This window comes from Tauraco erythrolophus, chromosome 3 (genome assembly GCF_009769465.1).
Source record: "Tauraco erythrolophus isolate bTauEry1 chromosome 3, bTauEry1.pri, whole genome shotgun sequence".
Classification (NCBI taxonomy): domain Eukaryota; kingdom Metazoa; phylum Chordata; class Aves; order Musophagiformes; family Musophagidae; genus Tauraco; species Tauraco erythrolophus.
Window position 1 is genome coordinate 36,958,423 of NC_141467.1, and position 25,716 is coordinate 36,984,138.

Genomic DNA, 25,716 nt, shown 5'->3' on the forward strand with positions numbered 1-25,716 from the left:
ATTGAATGTACTTTGCTAAAAAAGTGAAATTTTGTTTAGATTGTGCTGATGTATGTGCCCTTGATGCAGGAAGTATGCTAAAGGTATTCTCACAAAACACATACTACCCTGGCAAACAACTATTTGCTGTTCTTGTTTTCAAACACAGCTTCTACAATTTTACTCCTCATGCACCATGAGGCGTTAAATAACAGATTTAAAACAGTCATGGTTAACCTTTTACTGCTGCTGGGATAGCATTGTCCAAAAGTGCCATATTAGCCATTTAAAAAACCCAAATCACACAAAAGAAAACAAAGAACACAACCCCAAACCAGTAAGCCAGTAAGTCGCAGGCCTCAGGTTGTAAGGACAAAGCGCCAGAAAAGACCTCATTTTAGACTCGGAGCTGCTTTTCTGTTAAGTGAGGGCAGAAACGTTAGCTGTAAGTCACGATCCGTTTGCCTGCTCTGGTGGGCATTTGCCTCTCAGGAGGGTGCTTTCACTCAGAAGGGTAAGGTGTCCAGAAACAGCCTGTCGATGATGGAAGGGGCTGGCACCAAATCTTCCAGTTTCAGGTAAAAGATGCGCTGCAGTCCCAGTGTGCAGAGAGAACGCAAGTCAGCCAGAACACCCAGTACCTTCGGCTCTGCAGACTCCAGTGGTTGTCCTTTGTTTTGGCAACTGAAAGTTAAGTGATCTTTCAAACTGCTTGTGATCTTGTTGCATAGCTCTTCCACTTTCTTTGGTTCTTTTAATCCATGTCGTTCTGCAAAGTGAGAGAAAAAAAAAACAAAACAAAACACCATCAGCATCCCTCCCTACCCCAAGTTGAGAGAGTTCGTTTTCTTCTGTGTAACCAAAATCCACGCTCCGGTACTCAAAGGAAAAATGCTTTGAAAGGGTAAGATTTCTCAGAACGGTTGGGGTTATGCAATGTCAGTTAACCTTTCTGCCACACAAAATAAGAGATGGCAGGTGCCCTTTTCTCTTTAGCTGCTAAAACAGGGGGCAGAGATACTCAATTATGATGGAAATTCTAGTATGAGGAGTCCAAGCATCCTGCGTATCTCGCATAATTTTCATGACATGAGACAGAATTAATTGGGTGATTTTCCAGCAAAACTATCACAGGAGGTGTTTTGGAGATTTCCGTGCTTCCCCACCAGTTGTGAATGCTCAATAACTATGGCAACCATTATTTATTCAGTGAATTCAAGTGGTGATCGATACCCTTAGCCAGCTCCATCAGCGCTGGGCCTAGAATTCCACCAGGAATTTGCACACACTCTTATAAGAAACTAAAGGCACCTTACCACCCTTTGTTATTTTCATCAGCTGCTGCTTTTTAGTTTATTCATCTTTAAAAGGTCTAAGATAAAAGAAGGCTGGAAGTTAACTATTTGCTTTGAGTGAGCAATGCCTCAAGTGAGAGGCAGCTGTGTTATCCATCACCAAAACCTCAGCATTCCTAAAAAGAAGGAGAGCTGCGGTTTGTCCCCCTTCAAATAGCCTTTTAAAATGCTACAACCACGTTAAACACATCCACGGTTCCTTAAGCATAAACAGAATGAATCAGATTTGTGATTCATTAAAAGCAGACTCTTCACTGGTACACAGGGAAAGATATTTTTGTGCTGTTTGCTATCAAGATTTAGTGGATAAATTCATATAACATTTAAGAACAAATAATTTTGTGATGTTTTGATTTGCCATTGGCTTTGAAATTCACAGGAAAGTAAGAACTTGCTTAACAGCAAAATCATAATCATTTACAGATGAAATAGAATAATACCGGATAGGGCAGTTTAAGAAAGTGCAGGTTCATTTAGACATATAAAAACAGTGACAGCAGTGGACGAGGAGTGACTAATTGTGGCAGTTCTCGTGTTTGATGCATCTGAAGTTGTCTGCCTTCCCTGGCCCTCTCCCTTATCCCTGGCAGCCACGTGCCATATTGTGCCTATCGCCCCCAAATCTTTTCCTCTGTTCCAGGAGGAGCAGGCAATAGGTACTTTCTCTGTCCATCCCCTAACGATCAGTGAAAAGAGTACAGTTTTCTTTACTTCCAGAAGCAGGTGTAATATCTGCACAAGGCGCAGTAGAGCCTTGCCCAGGTATGTGTATATAAAGGCCTCGCTCCCTCCCCTTACCACCTGTTTTGGCTAGATGTTCTTGACAAACCAATAAAACAGATGGGATTCAATGAAGGCAGTCAGAAATGTAAAGGTCTGATTTTCCACTGATGTTCACTCTTTTTACACTTTTTTCAACTTTATTTACTTAGGCAGAGCTAGCTCCTGAAGAATACTGGCTTGAGATCAGAATCAGAGATGTGCAGACATGTACATCTCTGGCCAGAAGCTACTGTGCTCTATCATTTAAGTACCATCAATCTGCCCTGTTGCTTCAGAGCAACACTCATCCAAGCAGTAACATCTGCTTCAGACATCTCTTTCACCTTGCAGGAATTAAAAAACCCTACGTATTCTAAGTGCCTTGTTTACATTAACACACGGAGTCAATGAATATTTAAAGCCTTTCCAGTAAATGGTGTATAGTGTAATTATGTAAGCCTTAACTATACAGGTCACTGAGAGTAAATACCTAGGCAGATTCTGCCATTAAAAATCTTGGCGGATAAATATTTTATACAGATTTGAAAAGCTGTAGGGTTTTTTTTTTACCACTAGCCTACTGAGAGAATCTGCAGGACATTAAATTAATATTGCAGTCTTTGAAGAGTTCCCATCTTTTAATCCGTTTTGAGGTTGTTTCCTGGCTGTGTAAGTGAAGATATCTTTATAGATCTAGGGAGTAGAAATACTAGAATGGATTCGAAACCTGACTACGAATTAGTGGAGCACATTTTTAAACCAATGCCTCAGTAGGTGTGTACCTTGCTGCAGAGTATGGAAAATTATCTCTAGCTCTGGAACACACAGCAATGTTGTTAACATTTCCAGCCAGAACTAAACAGTCTTTGTTTCACACTGACAAGTTCAGAAGGTTTCATGAACAAATCGTGTCTTTGGTGGCTAGCCGTGAAACATACTGATGCAAAACACAAAACGTGCAAAGATTATAATATTGTTAGTCTTACTTTAAATAACAAAATCATGGAAATTCAGAATTAAGAGATACTCCATCCTTAAGCCGCTCTCTGGTGCTACAATATCAAAGCACTCTCCAATAACGCTGGTTGTCCTCTCCTGCATGAATTGCCATGCAATGGCCTTTGCTACTTAAAAATCTCTACAAAGGCAATTCCTCATGACTGGAACTGCCTCAGGGGTTTTCAGCCTCGAATCCCTGAGGCATCCCTTGTGGGCCCACAGAAAGTCAAAGCTATCTATGTGGAGAAGTCCTTCCGCTAGTAAAGGGCACTGCGTGCACTGGCACTGCCACTGGCATCTTCAGTGTTCGTATCTGACTAGGTTCTGGGGACCATACTAGTGGAACAAAAGCTCCTATCTTCGGTAGACTTGAGGAGTCTTGGGTCTAATTCACTTCAAGATTTAAATTTAATAGTCAGGGCTCAAATAGCAGAAATTATATTTTCTTGCCTTTTCCACACAGCCAGTCTCATTTGGGCAAAGAAAACCCATGGTCTTTCTTACTCAACCTAAAGGGATCAGCACGAGGCACCTGTGGTAAGTGTGTGCACTGGCGCTGAAGCTGATGGTCTCTAGTCATTTGCCATCTTCCACAGGATGTTCTTATCCACATGGGAATGATAAGGCCAAGATTTATCCCAAGAAGGACAGCTAGTCAAAACCAATAGATTTTCTCTAACTGATTGAGGAGGTGTGTAAATATTATTGTATTCAGACTTTCTTATCATGACAATTAAAAAGGCATGGGATAAAGTGAATATAGGATTTCTCAGCCTTGTGTTTTAGGATGCCATTGATTTTTTGCAAGAAAAATGGTGATTTATGGCAAAGATGCTCTCCATAAGCCTGTCAAAATGATTCATCGGAAGTCTTGCCTCTAAAGCTCTGCAAACTTAGCAGCTCATCCTGGCAAACTGAATGCAGCAAGTTTTTTACACCTTTCTCCTTTTCCCAGGAATCTCAATGCAATTCTGTGCTATAATTACAATGATCAGCAAAAACTTCACAGGAAGAAAGTAAAAGAGCAGGAAACCCTGTCACCAGCTGTGCTAGTCCTTCTGCCCCTAATCTTTGACCTGGGGTAGATCACGCCAGGGCTAGGCAGGCTCAGCGCTACCTCTTTCAGAAACACCTCTCAGAGAGCACAGGTATTCCAAAGACCTTGATCATCTCAAAGACCTTTGAGCTCTGTGTCAGCGTGGGGCAGTTTTATCCTTAAATCATTCTGAGTGTCAGTTCAATCAGAAATGCAACAGACTTACGCCGCAGACTTAAAATAGGCCTCTTGATTGTCTCGGTTTCCATATAGTTATTCGATTTTCTCTTCCCCCTTCACAATCCTCTTCCCCTTCTATAACTCAAATAAACGCGAGGCTCAGTTGCCCACAGCTTTCTGCTTGTCTCGTGCAGGCTCTGTTACATGGCAAGGTCGCAGCTCGGCAGATCCGAGAGTCTCCTTTCCTGTTGCAGTCTGGCCCAGATCCATTCTGCCTCTTAGGCACTTCACAGGGGTGCCCGAGCTAGGAGCGCAGACTTCTCAAGCTCCTCCTAACATCAGCAGAAGGATGGGCGTTTTTAGAAGACAATCATAACTTTAGGAGGGTGAATCATCTTCTGGAGGTGCCCCATATTCTCCATCAGCTGTGCAAAGTACCTAAAGTTGGATGAGCTGAATGACCACACGGGACATCAGAGTTTGCTCCCTCCTTTAAGAAAACCACAACGTAACACAGCGACTGCTGGTTGCTGTAGGAGGAAAGAGTTCTTGCCTCAGCAAAAGGGTGGGAGGGGAGAAGGAGGAGTGAGTACTTCACTTTGATGCTGACAGTGTTTCCCTCGTCAAAGAGGCGAGGGGAAGGCAGACAATGCAATCTGGAGGGTTTTTTTTTTATAACTGGCTCTCCTACACTCCTCCAGTCTGCCACCTGCTCATATGTAGACCCAGCACACGAAGCACCCACTCTGGAGGATCCTGGCAACAGGACTAAAGGATATCTGCTGCTGAAGAGTAGGTAAGCCTCCCTTCCGCAGGGAAGTTGGACAAATTCATGTTCAGAAGGGAAGTGCAGTAGCCAGACCCTTTTTAGACAGACCAGACTCCTTACTATTTCTTGGTATGACTGATGGTGCTAAAAATTGTGTTTGTAAACTGGAACAGAAAGTTCAACAGCAGGAAGACAAACACAAACTCATAATTAATTGAAACCTCACAGTATTCTTCAATGTTCTGGTGCCAGCCTAACAAAGCATTAAGAGTGTGAATAAGCCCAATATATACAGCGGCTCTGGGCTGGTCTGTAACACATTTAAAATAAAACATATGCCGAAAGAGCTTGGCTGAATGAGGGCTAGAATGCTCTGTACTCGGCAGCATCCCACTGAGAGTGTCAAGTGGGCAAAACAATAATATTTTGATGCGGATAGAGAAAGGAAGAGGCAGAGAGGAAAAGAGAATCAACAAGAGAGAGAGGAAAAAAAATGTGCGCTAGCAGTTTTAGAGCGTGCAGAAATTTGAGGCTAAATTAGAGCGCGCCCTTGGGATGATCTGCGTTGGAGTCTCAATCTTTATATTTTGACACTGTTAGAAAAACTGTAAAGCAGAGCATTATGAATGGTCATTTGGGAAGTTAAGGAAGCGTTTCCAAGAACAGGCTGAGCTAATATCTGGTCTATTCTGCAAGGCTTCATCATCAACACTATCCAGTCCAGCATGGAGTGATTGTGCAGCAACTCTTGTGATTGATGCAACATACTAAACTGATAGATATCATCCATGCGGAACTAAGGAACAGAACTTGTCCCAAGACGACCAGCATATTCTTTCCATGTTGGCACTATTCTTTAGCTCATTAGATCCTACATCCCAAGAGAATAAGTGATCCAAAGAGAAAGAACAGGACAGAACTTATTTCTTGCTTTCATGGGGATGTGGGGTGAGTGTCACGTGGTATCTCCTAACTACTTTCTTCTGGCTGATGCTCAGAGCGCCGCTGATGTGCTCTGGAGGAAGTTGTGTCCTGTCCTTCTTAACCAAACGAAGGAAGTAAAAAAAGAGAAGAGAGACAGAGAGAGGAAGATCCTAAAGGAGTACCTTAAAGAAAAAAGATGTGCTTTGGCATTGCAGAGTTTTAAGTTAACTGTTTGCAAGCCATCCACAATAAACTAGATGTCATTTATTTCATTCTGGGTGCTCTTTCAAGCTGATGTCCTATGTGAAAGGACTTAAAAATTCAGCAGCAATCCAACATGATGCCCTTCCTTCTAGGCAACATACTGCAAATTCCCAGGAAACATAAACAGAAAAAGCACATATAGATTGACTTCCTAATGAATTATACAATGAAAAACATTACAAAATCTTTTCCTGTTTATTTTATGTTGTATATACTTTTAATTTTACTCAAAGCAAGCAATGAATTAGTATATAATTATATATGGAGACAGGACATGGAGCTTTGCATCTCCAAACAGGTCAGCAGGGTTAGTTGAAGGGCCCTGGAACTACTGGGGCTGTTACTGGGGAGCCAATTTGATATGGCAAAATGAGAGAACAGCCTTCAGTATCTTGGGACACTGGGAACAGCGGAATGTCTTCTAGCCTCCAACACTAATTTTTACATTTATTTCCTCTTCCCTCATTAGGCGAGAGATGTTAGTTTTCCCTGTCACTCTTGCACAACAGAGAGAGAACATGTGAAAAAGAGTAGCGACTTCTCTTCTCTCCTTCAGCAATACTGCCAATGACTAGTACACAAGAGGGTTTGTTTTCTAAGTGTACATCTTTCTTTGGCCTATGGAGAACACTCATGAAATCAAGAACAAACAGGTCATTATTCCCAGTAGTGTTTTTCTTTACCTGGAGAGATGACTCTCGAATTTGGTGCTACCTAAGATGCTGTACAGTATGAAAATAAGCTATGACTATTATACAACACTGGGTTGTTGTGGGTTTTTTTTTTTTTTGGTTGAACCATCAAGTCATGAAAAGTTGACTAGTGTGAAATAAGAACTAGAACAATTTGTGTAATAATGAAGAAAATTTTGCACAACTCAGAATTTTGATTTTGGAGTGTTGCTTATTGTAAAAGCAAACAACTAGATTCACAAAACAGAGCTTTGCTGCTCCTTCCTATGTTGCATGCCAATGACATGCATATCCATCTGGGACATGGGAGATTCATGGTCAGATTCCTTTCCTGTTGGAATGAGACCAGAGATTGGGCCTTGGGTGTCCCTCTGAGCACCTGCTTGTCCCCAGATCATCATACACAACAGCCATTCTGCAGCCCATGAAATATGTCAAATGGCCTCAACACAAAAGACAGTGATATTCAATAGTCGGATATCCTATATTCCTGGAAAAGGTCACTCTCTCTTGCTCTGACTCACAAAAAGGGCTTGAACCAGGGTTTGCTAACTCTCCATTGCCTCCAACAGTCCATTACAGGAGAGAAGAATACCTTATCCAGAGATAAAGAATGGCACCTAAAACACCCACCTAAATCTAAGCCAAGCCTCAAAACAATGCTTAAAAATGTTCAACAAAATTTCCAAGATTTATCTTTATTATTTTTACCCTTTTTGTTGGACTAGCTGAAAAAGAGCACACAGCTTGTCATACTCAAACTGTAGGGAGAAGACAAGAAGCCATTTCTCAGGGGATACAATACCAAAGGCAAATCTCAAAGCTTTCCTGAATATAAAATTTCAATATACTATCACCGAGAAAGTCTCAAATGAACCCTGCCCACCAGAATTTTGTGCTGTAGTGCTCTCTTAGCCATCATTACCTGATGCTTTCTTAGCCGTAACTACTTGATTTCCTCTTTCATTTTTTTTCAACAGTGTTCATCATTATACAATACTATCCATTTTCAGGTGGCCAAGTTTCTGGCCAAGCTCCTAAGTCAGCTAGCTGCCCTTGGAGATCTGAAACCTGTGAATACAAATCACGACACACAGGAACTTTGGTCTAATTTAGATTGCATGAAAGTATACTCTGTCCTTAACAGCAAATCAGCAGAGACATACTGGCTTCATGACATAAAAGAATAATCAGAAACTACATTAATTTTAAGCACCATCTCATACAGGTGAGAAAATCAAGAAAAGCTTGACAAATACAGAAAACCTTAAAGCTTTTATGGACAGAAATGCTCTCCTTTTAAAGGCAACAGTTTAGAAACTTTGGGAAGACCAGCACAATACAGTCAATTCCTGAAAGGGCTGTTATCAAGGAAAAGTTGAAATGTGGGGTCTTATCAACTAAAAACTATTTCTATTAAACGTCTTAGAGTGACCTGAGCCAGGCACTGGACAACTTGGACTCTTTATGTAAGGGCAAGCAAACAGTGTCTAACTGAACAAAGAATCATCATGTTAAAACAGGGCACGGGTTTGTAAGGAGAAAAACTTTTCTCACTATACAGTAGCTTTTTCTGTATTTGCTTAGACAGCTTGCTGGAGATCCTGTTCATCGACCTGCATCCTCTCAGTCTCCAGGAAGATAATCAAGAACAAGCTATCTGTGTCTATCTAAGAAAGGCATATCTAATATACAGTAAATAATCTAAATCAATGACATGTACTATACATAGGTAAGCATATATGCCTGCATGTAAATATATACGGAGAGAAACAGCTCCTGTCCTTGATTTCTAGATATGTAAATGCGTACACATACATGTACACATTGTACACATATATAGGTATGTATATATACACACATATACATATTTATAACACATATATGTAAGTATGCATAAACACATCAGTGGATGTTTATATATAGGAGAAAAAAAATAAGTTGGGAATGTCCTTTCTCACTTTAACATATCACTCATTTTGAAAATTTTTTCATACAGAACAAAGCGACTCTGATGAGTTATTCTGGACTTAGGCATTTTATCAAAGAAACTAGAATCTGGAGCTTAATTTACCTTTTCCAACTACAGAAAAAATGAAGAGAAATTAATTAAAAACCTGAAAATACTTTACTTAAGAAGCAGAGAGTCAATGACAGAACATATACACACTAGCCCTTCATCCAATTGTAGGAAGGAGGAGTACCATGCAAACTCTGAAGCCAAAGTCTTGGCCCCATATATGTCAGCAAGAATTGATCCATTTATAGTTTTTATATTTGCCATTGAGTGTTTTGTCTCAGCATCATCTGTCCCCTGCATCGTCTCATCCTAGGCAAAATGAAGACTGCAGCTGATATTGTTGAGGCCACCGCCTGCAAACTGGCAGACGCCTGAAATTCAGGAGGAAATCAATATCCATGTCGCTGGAGCTTATAGCATCCCTGGGAAGATCCAGCTCAGGGCACACTGAAGCCCTGTCTCACACTGACGACACAGTTGCACCTTTATGCTACCAGCTTTCCTGAAATGAGTGGGAGGCTCTCAGTAGAGATGACTGCTTCTCTGACTTCTGCTGTATGGTTGTCAGGCACCCTTACTCCCAACCCTTCCTGCTTCCACCAGCCATGCCTCTTAATTGCAAGAAGCTCAAGGTATTCAGTGTGTACTTTAAGGAGCTTTGTAGTTTCAGGAATGAGAAAATTACACTTTATAAGGTTATGCTCCCCTGTTTTGCACTTACCGGCCAGATTTGGCAGATTCTGACATTAGTTTTCTGCTGTTTGCCCCAGCAGGCAAAAGGGGAGATACGGTCACATACACACCCAAAAGCTTTTGTACAACTGCAGAAGGGGACTTTGTTCTTACTCTTCTCCAATCTTCTCTCTCAAAAAAGCAGTACATGGAACACGTACAGCAGCTTGGCTACCAAAAGCAGCCAGCCTGCCCTCATGAAGCACTCTTTCTGGTCTAGCTGTGTTGCATGAAAGGTGAGCTATACTAACTGCACGGCTTCTAGCTCTCAAGCTACCCTGATATTACTCTTCCTGTACAGAAGATGTAGCTCTGGTCATTTCATTAGGCTTTTCTGGGAATGCAGCGAGTATTTTGAAGGTTTCTGTAGGAGCTACACAATTTGCTTGAAAGCAGCTTGCTTTTTAGAGATCATTCCAAGAAAACAATAAACCGATGAAGAAATAGAGAGTTAGATTACATTTTAACAGCGATATCTGATGGCCTAATGTTAGTCCACCATTTCCATACGGTCATTTCAGTGCTTAAAAATCATACTCCTTTTACCCTGAATACAGCTAAGTTAACTGAAATTGCTTGACTCTACATTAAAGCAAAGCACTAGAGACTGAAGCTTTCCATTAATAAAGGAGTACTTACCTGTAATCATAGTTAGAGCTGATAAACTTGCTAAGGCTGGGATATCAAGGTTAAGGCTCTTTAAGTTTAAGGAAAAGTCTTTAATAGAGTCGAGCCACTCCCCAAATCCACGAAGGCACTGAAGTCTATGAAGCACAAGTCCATTGCAGAATACAAACTTATCCTCAGCAGTATCAGACCTTAAATAAAAATCATGGAAAAAATTATAAATGCATCTTCTACTTTACAGCAAAATGCATAACCAGTATTGAAGTGTCTGTCATTTAAAATCCAAGGCATATTATCCTGAGACATATGTGGGCATTCACGTTTGACAATATGCCTCTCCCTTGGGGCCAAAGTACAACAAACAAGCTTCTATGATTGCTTACTTTGTAGAGTTATAAGCCTGGGGTTAGCTGTAGCATGTGGTGTAGACTGTCTAATTAGTTAAGATTTTGGTCCTGCCCAAAGGCATAAACAGAGAAGACATTTTACATTAAATACTGTATGTTTGAACCAAAGGAATACTGAGTGAGTGCATTTTGAAATACAAAACTAATAAAAATTGGAGAAAGAAGAGATTCTGCAACTCTCAGCATTTACTTAGTCTCATCTGCATTTTTGATATTGTAAAAATTAATAAGGAAAAAACAATGGAAAATACATGCAATGATGCACCACAATACACATAACATCGTAAACTCTTTCATGTGCATATCTGTGTGTAAGAGAGATATTACAGCCAAGCTCTCTTCTCTTTCCCCTTCCCATTGCCAATGTCCCTGTTAAAAACCACATGCAAAGATAATTTTCAACCTAAAAAAACAAGGACATAATTCAAACCACAAGTTTGGAATTTCCCCAGTCCCTGAAAATAGTTTTGGTAAAGTGTCTTAACTAGTGCTAGACTGACAAATAGCGTCTCGCTCTATCAAATGACTTGGTATTAAGAAGAAAAACACTGTGAACAAGATTTTAAATCTTCATCCTTTTCAAAGCCAAAGATGTGCACGCACAAAAGAAAGGGGAAAAAGTAAAAGCTTTCATACCGAAGGTGCTTTTCTATAGTTTATGCTGATGAGTATGAAGCAAACTTGCTCAAATAGTACCTGAAGATCAATTTTTACTACTATGGAAGAAGAGGACAGGGTGTATCAAATAAAAAGAAGCACACTGCCCTCTTTTTAAGTCACTTTCTTATTTTTTCTGCAATGTAAAACAAATTAAATACCATAGCCCGTGGATTCAGACACGGCAGATGTTTTGGGGGGTTTTTAGTACAATTGACAATGTTCAAAGATATCGCCATATTTACTTCTTAAAAATATTTAGATGGATGAGTTTTCACATCAGCTTAGGAGGAAATGAAATAAATAGTTACCTGATGGAGAGTCTTAGTACAAACAGCTCCAAAAAAGCTGATTCTATGAGTAATGTCTGATCTTCTTTTGGGAGGTCAGTAAATCCTGGGATTTTTTCTGCCCAGCCTCTAGATATGTCAATGGAGGCAGTCAGAAGATTATAGAACTGTTGTACATGTTCTGCATCTGTGCCTGCAGCAGCCTGATCCGCGGAACAGTACTAAAATGAAAGCCACAGAAAGCAACATTATATGCATGTAAAGGCATTCCGTGAAACATACGGCGTTACCTGTCCAACCACATTTCCTTCTGTGGCAAAGTCGGTATTATTATCGAAGGTGCTATAAGTTGGTCTACATCTATCTACCTATTTGGCTACCTACAGGCATTTTGCTATTCAGATGTACATTGTAAAAATACTTCCAAACGTATAGAAAGAATTTTAAATTTATAAATAAAATAGAATACTTATCACATTTTGCAAGTACCTATATGCCATTAGTAAACAGAAACAGAAACCCGGTGGGTAGGATAATTTCCATCACACTAGAAGAGGAATACTATTTAACTCACTACAATTAAACACTTTTCTCATTGATGAATTTGTCTCAGTATGTCCAAAATGAAGATTTCTTCCAAAACCTCTCAAACTGCATTTTATCTGGCAGCGATAGAGACATGTAAGATAAATCATCTTTTATCTGACACATGCAGCATCGCTTCATTTGAATACAGAATCGGTTCAAAGTAAAACAGCTGCCCCGTATCACCTCTTATCCTTCAAACGGAAGCATTTAAGGTTCAGGAGAACCTATTATCCTGCTGATGCAGCCATAACTCTTCCAGACAACCATTCGACAGCCTCAGCTTGCTCAGCTTCCCTGTGACCCTCTGACAGCTCCCTCCCCGGTATCTCCTGCTTCTGCACCAGCAGATCCCTGTCACTCCCATGACACTACTCTCTCTCTCTCTCGGCAGAAAATAAAACAAGAGCTTTCATGGCTTAGTTCGATTCTGCTGGTTTTCTAAGCAGGAACTGAACGATTTGGGTTTTATTTTAACAACATCCTCCCCATCAGGCATCTTATGGGTTTCTGGGAGAGACTTCATACCAACTCTCTCTCTGGGACTCAGCCAAGGAAAGGTTGGGGTGGTCTCCATGGCTGAAAGAAGCGTACAGTGCACGCCCTTTGGAAACAACTTTCCACACCCAGTTAGGGCTTGAGTCCATCAGCCTAAAGGTCTCCCTAGCAACTCCCCAAGCAAGAGTGGAAGCAGAAAGACCCACATCTCTTTCCTGATCAGTAACAGTGGGCTGGCAGCCTGGGAGGACCTTCTTACAGGCGTGCCACTTGGGCTGAAGATATGACCCAAGTTGTTTACTGCAACCCAGAAGTCACCTCTGTGCAGGAAAGAGAGAGGGGGAGCTGCAAGCAGAACTTCTCCGGTAGGTGTCCTGTTCTCTGCCTGTCCTAGTTGGGGCTGGTTGCTGTTGGTAGGTAAGGGATGAAGGACACAGTGTCAGAGTCACCAATTGACTGGAGAACCATAGCAATCCTAGAGACCTCTGACCATATCTGGGATACTGCTGCTAGTCCTGAATGACTCTGTTCTGCTTACCCAATACTAATTACACGAGTTTCTCATGGTAAGCTCCAGCTCACATCCCCAGTCAGCTAGCGAAACACGTGCGATCCCTTTTATAAAGTTCATGTGGAGACAAATTAATTTTGCCCCAACTGCTCCGAAGAATCCTGTAACAGTGAAGCAGGTAGAGGCTACAATACAGAGAGGCTGAGGAGCAGCAGTAGAAAAATCCGTATCCTGCATCATTTATGTGTTCAGTCCTCTGTCTGAATGGAACAGTTGAGGATGCTCAAGCAGCATGAACTAACTACTCCTGGCACTGGACTGCAGCAAGATGTGCCGGGGTGGTTAGTGGGTAGAAAAAGATCATACGCTTGTCCAGAGACCTTACATGTTCTGGAGCCTCTTAAAATGAAGCTGTGGAGCAAGCCAAGATAGTGTGCATGTGAGGAGATGGGTTTTTCCCATTCATGGCCTTCAGTTCCTGAAGACTCTGAGAGACATGCTTTGCTGCCCAGGGGCTGAGCTGTGACCCCTTCTTTCTACATGGGGAAACGAACAGGCTGATGGAAACTCCTGCCTCACCATAGGTACTGTTAAGGCAAGACACATTCTTGATCCTTTGAGCAGTGAAGAGGAAGGAAAAGAAAAGGAAAAGAAAAAAGATACCACCCTAAGTTCATTCCAAATATAATTCATCTCAAGTCAGCATAATTATGCCAGGTATTAATTTGTTCCTAATGTTTATAAAATATTCCTTTGGTAAAAGTATGGCAGAGTTTTAACATTTTCTAATGAAGCTGAATGCTGCATTATGTCACATAACTGTGAATGCTACAGTATGGTATGCCCCACGTATTTAATTAAATTAAATGCATCTAAAAAATTATAACTTGTATTTGTTGATATAGTTTAGCCCATGAGAGCAATTTTAGAAGAAAAGTAAAAAATTATATGGAATTGTGTAATTTTTAGCTGCTGTAACACATCGCTGCTTGCTACAAAGAGTTAGCACTTACAAGGAATAGCTAAAATAAAATATTATTTACTTGTAACAGACTTATGAGTATATAAGTAACAATAAACAATATGTATGGTTCTGTTTTATGCACCAAAACCTGTCGTTTTTTCCATGATTATTTCATTGAGAAGAGGTGATATCTGACCTAACTGCTGACCAAGACAGCTGGTAAGCCTGCCTTTGGTCGGGAGGCCACGGTACCGAAGGGCTCAGATCTGCATTTCTTAACCTGCCCTGTGCAAACCGGAGGCACGCTGGGAGAAAGCCAGAAGGCAAAGGCACTGCCTTACTCCCCTCCTCAGAGCTCCTTTGGGAATTAAATGAAACCCGACTGTTACTCAAGGCGGGGTGTAGACGCGTAGCAAGCAGCATTATTAACTTGTATGGCACATGTAAAGAGATTTGGAAAGCCTGATGTTGGGGAGCCTGAAAACATGACCTCGCTCTACCCTTTGCCTGCTTCCGTCAGACCTTCCTCAACTGCTACAGCTGCAAAAGCCCAACAACACCTTCTCCGCACACCGGAGAACCTATGCTTGCTTTTCCAAAAGCCCCAATATTTGCTTAATTTTGTGGCTGGGGAAGGGAGGGAATTATTACCTAAATGCTGCACTTTCCCTCCAAAAAGGCAACATTTCTATTTAAGTTGATGGCTATTCTGCATGAATAAGGACAGCAAGATATAGGGTCTGTTTCTCATCTCACTTCATAATTAGAAGTGTAAACTCATGGAATTGTACCAGTAAAACAGGTGTGAGACTGGACTGCAGCCCTTGGCCTTTAAAGAGTTCATAAACCAAATTCTCTTCCTAGCAATTGCTTTTTTGAAACCAAGTACCTAAATATACCATTGCTATGGACTGGTAAGTTAAAACCAGTGCTGAAATGAAAAGAAGCCATGTTCTGAACAGAACCGGTTCCAATCTGTTTTGGTTTAAAACTCATAGCTTATGTAATTTATTTTTGGTTTGTCTTTTTTAGGTTTTTTTTGTGTGTGTAGGTTTTTGTGGAGGGAAAGGGTACACGTTGCTCTCTGAGATTCTTACCAGTATTTTTAAGACGGTCAAGACTTTACGGCTCGTAAACATGAAGACCATGCTAAACATTAAGGTCGTGTCTGCAGAAGCGTTAGGACTGACTCCAAAGCCAGGTTTCCGGATCTACCCATTTGTGGTGCACGGCAGGGTCACTGCCTAACCAACGTGCCGTTAAGTCAGTCTTTAGAGGTACAGGATTATTCTTCAAAGGCATTTTTTGGCATTGCAGTGTGTTTTTTGCATAGTTATTTAGTCAATCCCAGTTTTTACACAGCATTTGTTTCTGATCCCCCCTAACTTTTCAAAATAAGTACAAGGTTTATGAAAAACATAAGATTCTATTAATTTCTTTCAGCATTTTTGTCTTTTCCGTATGGCTCAGCATAACAGACTATTATATATTTTATTGTAAAGAAAAACTTGGGTATTAGTATGTCCTAACAGACAATCATTCTTAATCTTTTAGCTACCAAGACCAAATTAATTTACTGTCAATCATATGCTTCCTATAACGTTCAACAGAATTGTTCAACAATTAGATCTACAGGCTGTTTTCATTAAAAGAGAAACAACTACTGCAGGACAAGGAAAAAAAAATCACATAAAAATACACGGTTTTCATTCAGTTCTTTGTAAATGCAAAACAACTTTGTATCTACAAATAAATAAATACATAAGGTTAGATACTGCTTTCATGGCTTGGGCTATTACACTCCTGTAATTCTGCGGAACCCGGCAGATTTCTGTCAGAGAGCACAGCTCATCACACACCTCGGTATTTGCAGAATGACCCCCTGAGACATTCTGGGGGTTAAGTTAAAATACGTGTAAATACAACTAATGCATTCTCCCTCCAAAAGGCTGTCAGATACTGCACAGTTAGCTTCTTAATAATAATCTGGAAAAATTTATGATTCTATATTTACAGATTAGCTTGAAAAAAAGATGTTACAGTATGCTTAAAATTGCTAAACTATATATGTATGCATATTCTAAAATTGAATAACGTAATTTTTATATAATTACAATCAAATATGTTTTAGTGTTAACTATTACTTAGCAACAAGTGATAAATGGCCAGTGTAGATGTTGTCTGAGTACAGCTGTATTTTTTACAGGCTCCGATTTCATCATATTTCACTAAGGGGAAGGAATTTGATCTTGTTTTTCCTTAGCTGTATTTTCTTTCTTTTCCTATATTAACATGCCTAAAAAACGTATTTAACAAGCCATTTCAATGCTGTATTTTAAGAACTATATAACAGTTTTTTGAGCTTTCAAAATACTCCATGAATATTTAAATAGTGAATATGATACTTTAAAGAACAAGGTTACAAAAATATATAATCTCTGGTAAAGCTTTGCTGAGACAATATTTTAGAATTTTTATATTAAAAGGTTTGGTTTACAAATGTGAATTTTACTGACGAAATATGCATGCTGGGATATCTAAAGCCAGACCCTGGTTCCATTTAAACAATGGCAAAAATGCCTATTGATTTCAACAGAAATGGCCCTATCCATCCAGTGCTATTTTGCGCAACCCTTATACCTGAATATTAGGGAAGTGCTATTAGATTTTAGCCTTCAGAACCTGGAAATTAACATACTGCACATATGTGTACTACTCCTGAGTTTGGCAGATTAATTGATCGTATTGCAATTGCTAGTGTTTTGGCAAAGCCTTTTGCAGGAAGAACGCTCTATTTATCCACGCCTTTTTTTCTTTCACTCCACCCTGGCCTATACTGCAGACAACTTTGTGTTTGAGACCCTCACTCACCATGAATAGTTACTAATTTCTACTGCACCTCCTTTTCCCTCATCATCCACCTACCATGAAAATACATGGCTGGCTGGACAAATTTCTAGCCTCATCCAAATTTCTCATTTATTGTCATTTTAGCAAACCAGCTGGTAAGTAGAACTGCAGTTCGCGAACCATTTCTACAGGGAAAACAAAGAGGCAAATGAAAGTGAGACATACTCTTGAATAGTCAAGCTCCCTGGGCGTGGAGTCGGTTAAAGCTCGTACAAGGGCGTTCATCATGCTGATGGGAGGAGAAGGCGGGGAGGGCTGAGAGGGTTCTTGCTGTAAGGGGCTCTTTGGTTTGGAAGGCAGACGACCTCTTCTCCCTTTCAGGCTGTCAGTACGGACAACTAGGTGGAAAAAAAACGGGGAATCGGTTGTGAAGATACCAGCAAACGACGGATCGGAACAAACACCTGCTCTTCTTATGGTGGCCAGCTTGGCAAAAATAAGAGCATTCTCCAGTTTCAGCACGTGCTCTTGATGCCTTTGATTGCAAAGGAACCAAATGAAACCAAATTTGTGTCAGACCTGTGATCGTAAGCAGCAATGTAGCTGCTTACTTAGAGCCCAGCTGTGTTCCTAGCATTCATGCTTTGTTTGCAGCACGTCTATGTGCCCGTGCCTGTGTGCCCACGTGCGCGCGCGCGCACACACACACAGACAGTCTACTGCTGAAAGAAAACTGTACGTGAAACACAAATTCTAATGTTCCTACCACTGGTGCACCTTTTAAATGGCAGAGGCATTCCCTCAAAGTAACTTTAGATTTCTTGAAGCATTTGAAAAAATATAGTCACGCTATATAGATTATATTATCCATGTTAGTATTTGCAATGGGACTACTCACACAGTATTACTCACATACTTAAATATTTGCAGAATTGGGACTAATGAGTTGATCCTGTTTCCATTTAAATTAATTGCAAATTTACAACCAGCTTAGGGGAATGAGACAAGATCCTATGTCAAAACACACACAATCCGGTGCAGCCCCAGGTGAGATACCAGGGGGAAGCCAAGAGCATTATCGAGCAACATTCAAAGTTAATAAAGGAGACATTTCGGCCAGTGTCAAATTATCCTCTTATGACCTTGCTGTTCTTGAACTCTGGGCTCTAAAGTCTAAATATGATAATACAGGTGAAAAAAAGAAAATCAATACATTATTACACAAATGAACATCTTTTGGGGTAAGTTCTGAATCCCATCACTGTAAAATTAATTGTAAAGGCACACATGTCTGTACACACACACAGAGATTCATTAAACGTAATATTTCAGTGTCTGGGATAATAATAGCAATAGTCCTTACCTTCTTTAACCATGCCGACACTGAGACACTTCTGAAACCGGCAGTATTGGCATCTGTTACGACGTCTCTTGTCCACTGGACAGTTTTTATTTGCCAGACAAACATATTTTGCATTTTTCTGAACTGTTCTCTGCGAAAATGCAACACAAAAATAGTAAACTGATGGTTTCTTGAACAACTTAGAACCTGACAAAATGTGTTTTAATTACAACATGAAAAGCGACAGTGCAATTCATATAATTAGATAAAATTAATTTCCTAACACACTAGCCTGAAGGAAAAACAATTTTATTAGTGTTAGCTGCTGACAATGAAAATCATCTAGGATTGTTCTGAAGCAAGTCTCTGGAGACAGGCAACTTTGAATGATAAAATCATATCTGAAATTACCAGGTCATCGCATCTACCTTTGGGGATTAGATTATCTCCGCTTTTAATATCCCTTTGGGAACAATTTTCTACTTGGTTCATTCCCTTGATTATTGCTGACCTTATTAAAATAAAATCAAAATGATCTGCGATGTACTTCTCTTGCTATCGCTATTGTTAGTCAAATACCACAATAACTGGTTTGGTTAGCCATTAAAATCATCAGGGAGAAAAATAAAAATATCAGAAACTCCTACAAAATATGTTTAGTTAAATATTCTGGGAAAGCTAACCTGATCTGGGAAAAAATAAAAAGACAGAATTATAGTGTAGTTATATACATTTAATTAACTCTAAAATGATCTTAGAAGTATGCAATAGATTTAAAATTTGTAAAAACCTGGTAAGCCTTGGCAGAATGTAACCAATATTGATGCAAAAATATATTATGAGTTTCCATACTTAAAATCAAAGACACACCAATAAATAACTCAGCACAAGAAAAAGACATTAATAGGAAAGACATCAGAACAGGAATAAATTTATCAGCTCAACATTCAATATTAAATCTTTCACTGCAATGAAATTAATGGAAAAATGGTATTTCATAATGTGTGTTCCTTTTCCAATAACAGCCTCAATGTACTAAATATAAGAGACACAGCAAATATTGTTCATTGTGCTTTGGAGCTGAAAACTGTTTAATTTTGCAGAATAAGCTCTAGATACTGCTCCCAGTCAAGGATATACTATTGATTTCCACAGGGGCAGGATCGGGCTCATAAGAGCTGCTATTTCCAGGTTATTTGTGTTTCCTTTTCTAATTATATTTAAATAACAAACAAGTTTTAAAGGAGATGTGTGTTTTACCATGTTGTTAAAGGATTATTATTAAGTAACATTAGCAGCTCTGTGTACAATTAAAAAAATGTTTTAAGCCCTCCCCCCAACTATTTTTGGACTATTTTTGTTCCCATCGTATCTTTTACCAGAACAGGGGCATGACTGTTTGCAGGAAGGAAAACACTAAATCAATCCCAAATGTATCAAATCTTAAACCCACTGCCCAGAACCATCCCACCAAAGGTCTATCCCAAATTCTTCACTTAAACAAGCTAATTCTGGAAATAATACTGGAATCTGAGCTAAATCTGTTGAAAGGAAATTACAAAGCGCCCAAATCTAAGGACAAAAAGAGAGTATTCGAATTTTAAAAATACAAGCACAAAGTTTCCACCAAGAAACAGCTGTGTACAAGTTTTTCGTGCTGCTATTCAGCTGCAAAGCCTCCTCCGTTACAGAGCAGGCACCAGCACCCTGTGCAGTGCTTAGTCACTGCTCTGCAAGCAGCTTTCCACCAGTGGGGACTCACTGGGCTCCTGAACTGAAGAGTAACAAGCAGGCACCATTTGAATAAAACCGTAAGTGCTTGGGTTTGTCCCATGCATGAAACCAGTCTTCTCCTGGCGCTGACCCCCCCAGCCCACCTCACCTCAACCACCCCAGGACAACAAATGGCACCACTGCCATCAACTGAAATACCAAGTGGATTTTATGATTTCAGGGATTTTTTTTCTCACTTAAACTGAGGTTTAATTGGAACGAGCGACTGAGTAAAACCCAGGTTGGATGTATCCCAGGTGAGTTTTGCTACAGAATAAACGCAGTTTATAGCTTGGAGAGGGGTGGCCCCTCTCCGTTGAGGGATGCTGGCAGACCAGGTTTGACTGGATCACTGTCACGGCCCTTTCTCAGCCGAGACCGGCTGATCCTTATATCCTACAAGGTGCTTGCTTTGGCCTTCCCCAAAAACTTTGGGCGGGTGTCCATCGCGCGCTGCTGGGGGGCTCTGAGCTCTAACACAAAGACTCCCGAGTGCCCGAGTGAGGACCAGCAGCGCACTGGGGCAGGCGGGGAGGGAGGGGAGGCTAGGGGAAGCGGGGAAGGGAGCAAACCGCAGAGCTCTCACCTTGAAAAAGCCCTTGCAGCCCTCGCACGTCCGTACCCCGTAGTGCTGGCAGGCGGCATTGTCCCCGCAGACGGCGCAGGTGCCTTCCCCGGACGAGGAGCTCCTGCTGGGTGGGGATGGGAGGCCGCCGCTGCCGCCGCCGCCGCTGCTCTCGCCCATCAGGCTGGAGGTGGCTGCGTTGAGGCCGAGCGGTGAGAAGGCAAGGGTGGCTGGTCTTTTGGCCAGGTGAAGCCCGTAGGAATGGCCCTCCATGGACGTCTGGCTGGCGGCGGATCTGTCGGAGCCCAGGGGCAGGCTGAGGGAGGCAGGGTCGTAGCACATGTGGGTGGCTGCTGCCGGCGTGTGGGGGGGTGAGTGCTTGAAGTGGAAGAGGGGGAAGCGTGGAGGCACGGTCTTCATGGGGGGAGCGTCCATGAGGTGGCCAGGCGGCAGGCAGGTCTGGGTGGGCTGCAGCGGGGGCTCGTCCCACAGGCTCTGGTGAGAGGGGAAGCCAGGTGTGGTGGGCGTGGAGGGCGGAGATTGCTTGAAGTACATGGAAGTGCTGGGCATCCCCTCGTCCGTGGAGGGCGGCAGTGAGGGCTGGTACGGGGAGAGGCGGGTATCTTCCATCTTTATGAGGGGCCTCTGGCCAGAGGAGGCAGATTGCATTTGGTAGAGGCAAGAAGGCTTGAGCTCGTAGCTGCCAGAGTAACCCTCCATAAAGGTGCTGAAGCTGGGAAGGGAGGTGGTGGCAGTGGCAGTGATTTCGGTACTGCTCAGGTCCATGGTCAGCTTGGTATAGTCAGGGTTCATGATCTCCGAGCTGTACTCCGAGCCATACGCGTAGGTCTGAGCTGCATAATTTGAACCGGGTGGTGAAGGACTATACTGCGCTTGCACACAGGGCATATCTGCAAGGGCAAAGGGGAACGTTAACAACAAGCCCGGTGGGCCGAGGCCATGGCCCAGGTCCTCAAGAACTTCTTTCCCAGAAGCTTTCCCACATTTCACGGAGCTCAGTTAGACACCCGACTCCCTTTCTTGCCTGGACAGGGGACGTATAAATTAGCCTCGAGTCTTTGCCTTTCAACAAGAAATATGCATCGGGGATCGCCTAAGCGTTAGGTATTAGGGAGCTGCTCTCATCTAGTCGCAGGAGCAACTCAAATTTATACCAGTGTCAGTGAGAGAAGAATCCATCTCAAGCTGCCCTACATCTGCTGCTTAATATACATAGGTGTCAATGAGAATTAGATAAGCAGAATGAAAACAGTTTATGGCTCTAAATCTATCTCTGTATGCGTGCAACCGTGCCATAAAATTTTCATGAAGGGTAAATGAGATTATCAAATGCATAATATTAAAAATTATATTCATTTTGAAAGAAACAGCATCTGCAGTGTATGTCAGAGGAACGACTCAAATGACAGTGTTTGCTACTTAGGACTTGCAAACATCAGTTTTGCTTACTCAACTCTGCGACTTTGAAGCATATTTCTGGTCAGCTAATAACTTAAGGTTGCTGTCTAACTAGTAGTTTTAAGGCTTATCTGTGGTAGAACGTTCTCCTAAAAAAGTGGGTGGTACAACACATCCTCACATTTGCAAAAATGTAAGGGAAAAAGTACGTGGTATTTCTGTTTCTGTTTTTATGGGAAAGCAAGGTTGAGGCTGCAAATATAATTGTTTTTATCCATTAGTCATAAAAGTTAATGTGGTTCACCAATAGATGGGATGGTTGAAACAACACAGTGCCTGCCTATATAGATTTCATTTTTTTTTTCTTTCACATTTCCTACTAGTCTGCTGTTTCATTTGCTGCTCTCGGGAAATAATGGACCCAATTCTGCAATCCACTTGAGGTTTGCCTGACTAAACACTGTGAGATTCTAGCCCAATATTTGCAACCCAAACTAAAAGTGCGTGGTGTATTTCAGTTCCACAGCAGAGGAACAAAATGCATCAATTAATATGTATTCTCTTGTAAAGAGAGAAGAAAAATAAATATAGAGAAAATGCATATCAAAACTAAGTGCAGTTCATCTCTTCTTAATCATGGTAATTTATATTCCAAAAGCACTTGAGAAACAATTCATACTTAAAAAAAAGCTGTCTTGAAAATAATGGGGTTTTCCTTAGTATTTTAAGAACTCCCTTTACTTACAGTTTTAAAATATTCACTTGAGCCTGGCATGCAGGGCTCCAAATAATTTGTGTTAGATCAACTTTTAATTCTTTCCTGCCTGCTTTGCAGATAAACATATTTAAACTAAGCACCAGATTTCAATTATCATACTGTCACAAACCATTCAGATCTTTCTTCTTCTCAAGAAAACATTAAAATCTAAGCAAAAAAAAAATGCTGTTTCCTGAAATTAAGACCTTCCTGCTTGTAAATCCAAATACTTAAAGAAGGAAGCAGGACAACCCTTTTGCAAGCCTTGCCTCCCAATGTTTTTATGTATTTTTCTGCTGTTCTCTTTTTTCCTATCAATTTCTGTCCATGCCATTCCATGCACACTCATTTCATGGCAAGTCCTATTACTATCATGTGTTAGTTTAAGGTCTGTGTGTTAAAGGTAGCGATCAGCGCTTAATCAATCAAATAAAAAGGGAAAGAAATTCCTTCCACGCACCTGCACTGAGAACTGGCTGAGGAGCACAACAGTGCGAGTGGACAGATAACGTCACAAGTGGACGTGTTGATACACAGCCCTATGAAGGAAAAAGGCTTTTTTGCTAGCTCAGAAAATGAGCAGGAGTTCAGGCAAAAAGATCATTATGCTTTTTTTCTGCCTTTTTTTTTTTTTTCTGATCATTACAGGATTATGTCAGTGAATTCTGTGCAAAATGGAGTAAGAAAACAGAAGTCTAAAACAAGTCCGACCTGAGGACAGTAAAAAATATCTGTAACCTAAAGGTCTGGTCTGCTCTGCCCGACTCCTCCTACCTCGCCCTTTGCCAGCGCACTCGACTGACTAATTCTAACCTCTACTTTTCCACTTAGGGCACCAATATTAATTACCCTGCAAAGTAAATAACCTGGGATTTTTTTCTTCTTTACCCATTAAAAAAAAAAAGCCCCACAGGAGGCGCATTGAAGAGCAACCTGTCATCAAAGCCCAAATGAATGGGTAAAAAATCAGGGCAGGGATATTCAGAGCTATTACCTTACTATTATGCTGTCTTTGCGAGAGCTTGACACAAGGGATGCCCAGTTTAACGTCAAGCAAGCTGTGCTCCTCAGAGGGACACTAACATCCCACCCATTTCCCCCTTAAAAGCTGGCAGGGTTTTGGGTGGGTGCTCGCAAGCCCTTGTGCCCAGACGCGGCAGCGCTAAAAGTCCTGTAAAAGGCGGGCGCTGCCCAAATCTATTTTCAGATTTAAAACACCCCGCGGCCCCGGTACGGGACGCCGGGGACCGATGATGCCAAAGGCATTTGGGAAGGAGATGGGCCGCGGCAGGAGCTCTGGCACCCCCCACTCCTTCTCCCTCTCCCGGGAGGAGAAGCCGGGCCGTCCGGCCCCGGCGAGCGGGATCTTACCTGGCGGGTATCTTGCGCGCTGAATGGTGGGGCTGGAGGTGCGGACGGCGGCGGGCGGCGGCGGCGGCGGGGTGGGTGCCGGCTGGGACCTCTCTGCGGAGGCGGAGGCGGAGGCGGGTGCGGGGCCGGGCCTCGGCGGGGGGCGCTCTTCCGACCCGGGCTCTGTCCGCCGGCGGCGGGAGGAGAAGGCAGAGTCAAGGGGCGGCGGTGCCCGGCGAGGCAGAGAGGCGCTTCCCCCGCCTCCCCCCCGCCCCGGGACGGCGGGGACACCTTCCCCCACGCTCGCACGGCAAACCCCCGCCTCGTCCCGCGGGTGGGAAAGGGGAGCTGGACGAGGGGCGCGCTTCTGCCGGTTCGCGCTCCCCCATCCACACAAAAGGCAGAAAGCACCGGGCTGGGACAACGGAGCCGCCGGCTTGTTCTCCGAGCAAGGAGCCTGCGGAAGGCGAGAGGAGAGCGCCGGGCGGGGTGACTACAACAAGCGGAGCAGCATCCCCACGCGTCCCCACTTCCCCGCGGGAACTTTATTCTTTGGGGGGCGGAAGGCGGCCGGCAGCAGGCTGGAAATTGCTGTGCGAGGTAGCGGCCGGACTTGAGGGGTATCCTCCTAGCCCGGCTGGCCTGCGGCGTCTCCGGGCTCCGCTCCCCGCGCGGCTCTGCCCCGCGGGACGCCCCGAGGCCACCATCGCGGGCGCGAGGGAGGGAGCGCGGCCCTGTCGCGTCCTCCCGTCCCGGGGGAGCGCTCTGCCCCGGCCCGCCCGGCTCTGCCAGCACGGCCGGGGGCTCCGCGGCAGCGCGGGGGATGCGCGGCGGCGCCGGCCCCTGCCCACGGGAGCTGCTCCCCGGCGGCTCTTTCGCCCGCTCCTTGGTTTGGTTTTTGGCGTTGGGGTTTTTTTTCTGCCTTCCCCGCGCCCCTCGCCTTTGAACCCCCCTCCTCCCCGCCCCAGCTCCGGGTATGTGAGGTGACTTAGCTCAACCCTTTCTCTCCCGCGGGTTTTGTTCCCTCCCGAGCTCCTGCGAGGCGGCTTCCCGCTCGGCGCGGAGCGCCCTAGGGCTCCTCTCCCCCCCCCCCCGCCCCGAGCCGCCGGTTACCTAGAGACACTCGCTGCGCTTTTAACCATGCAACACCCCTCCGGACTGCAACCGCCCGAGCCAGGAGCGCAGAGCCGTAAGGGCTGTAAATTAGGAGGAAATAACTACCCTTGTCAAAGCTCTTTTCTTCCTCCGTGCACTTTACATTCAGCCCCGAGTGACACCCCTCCCCACCCTGTAATACGAGGAGGAAACCGTGAAATACTCCATTGTGATTGTGACTTCTTCAGGCGAGTTTCGAAACCTTCATTTACCCGGGAGGGACCGCGGAGGGGGAAGCTCCATTGAATTAAAAA

At 42.9% G+C, this 25,716-nt stretch overlaps 1 protein-coding gene across 1 annotated transcript; it reads right to left on the bottom strand.

Moving 5' to 3' along the window:
- Positions 1 to 485: 485 nt before the first annotated feature.
- Positions 486 to 24,354, bottom strand: NR4A3 (nuclear receptor subfamily 4 group A member 3). Its single transcript, XM_086609159.1, has 7 exons — positions 24,329 to 24,354; positions 20,803 to 21,692; positions 18,465 to 18,594; positions 17,327 to 17,499; positions 11,715 to 11,914; positions 10,352 to 10,530; positions 486 to 748 (listed from the first exon to the last, which is right to left on the bottom strand). Exons 2-7 carry the CDS (start codon positions 21,688 to 21,690, stop codon positions 486 to 488), a joined length of 1,833 nt encoding a protein of 610 aa, XP_086465285.1. The 5' UTR covers positions 21,691 to 21,692; positions 24,329 to 24,354.
- Positions 24,355 to 25,716: the final 1,362 nt, after the last annotated feature.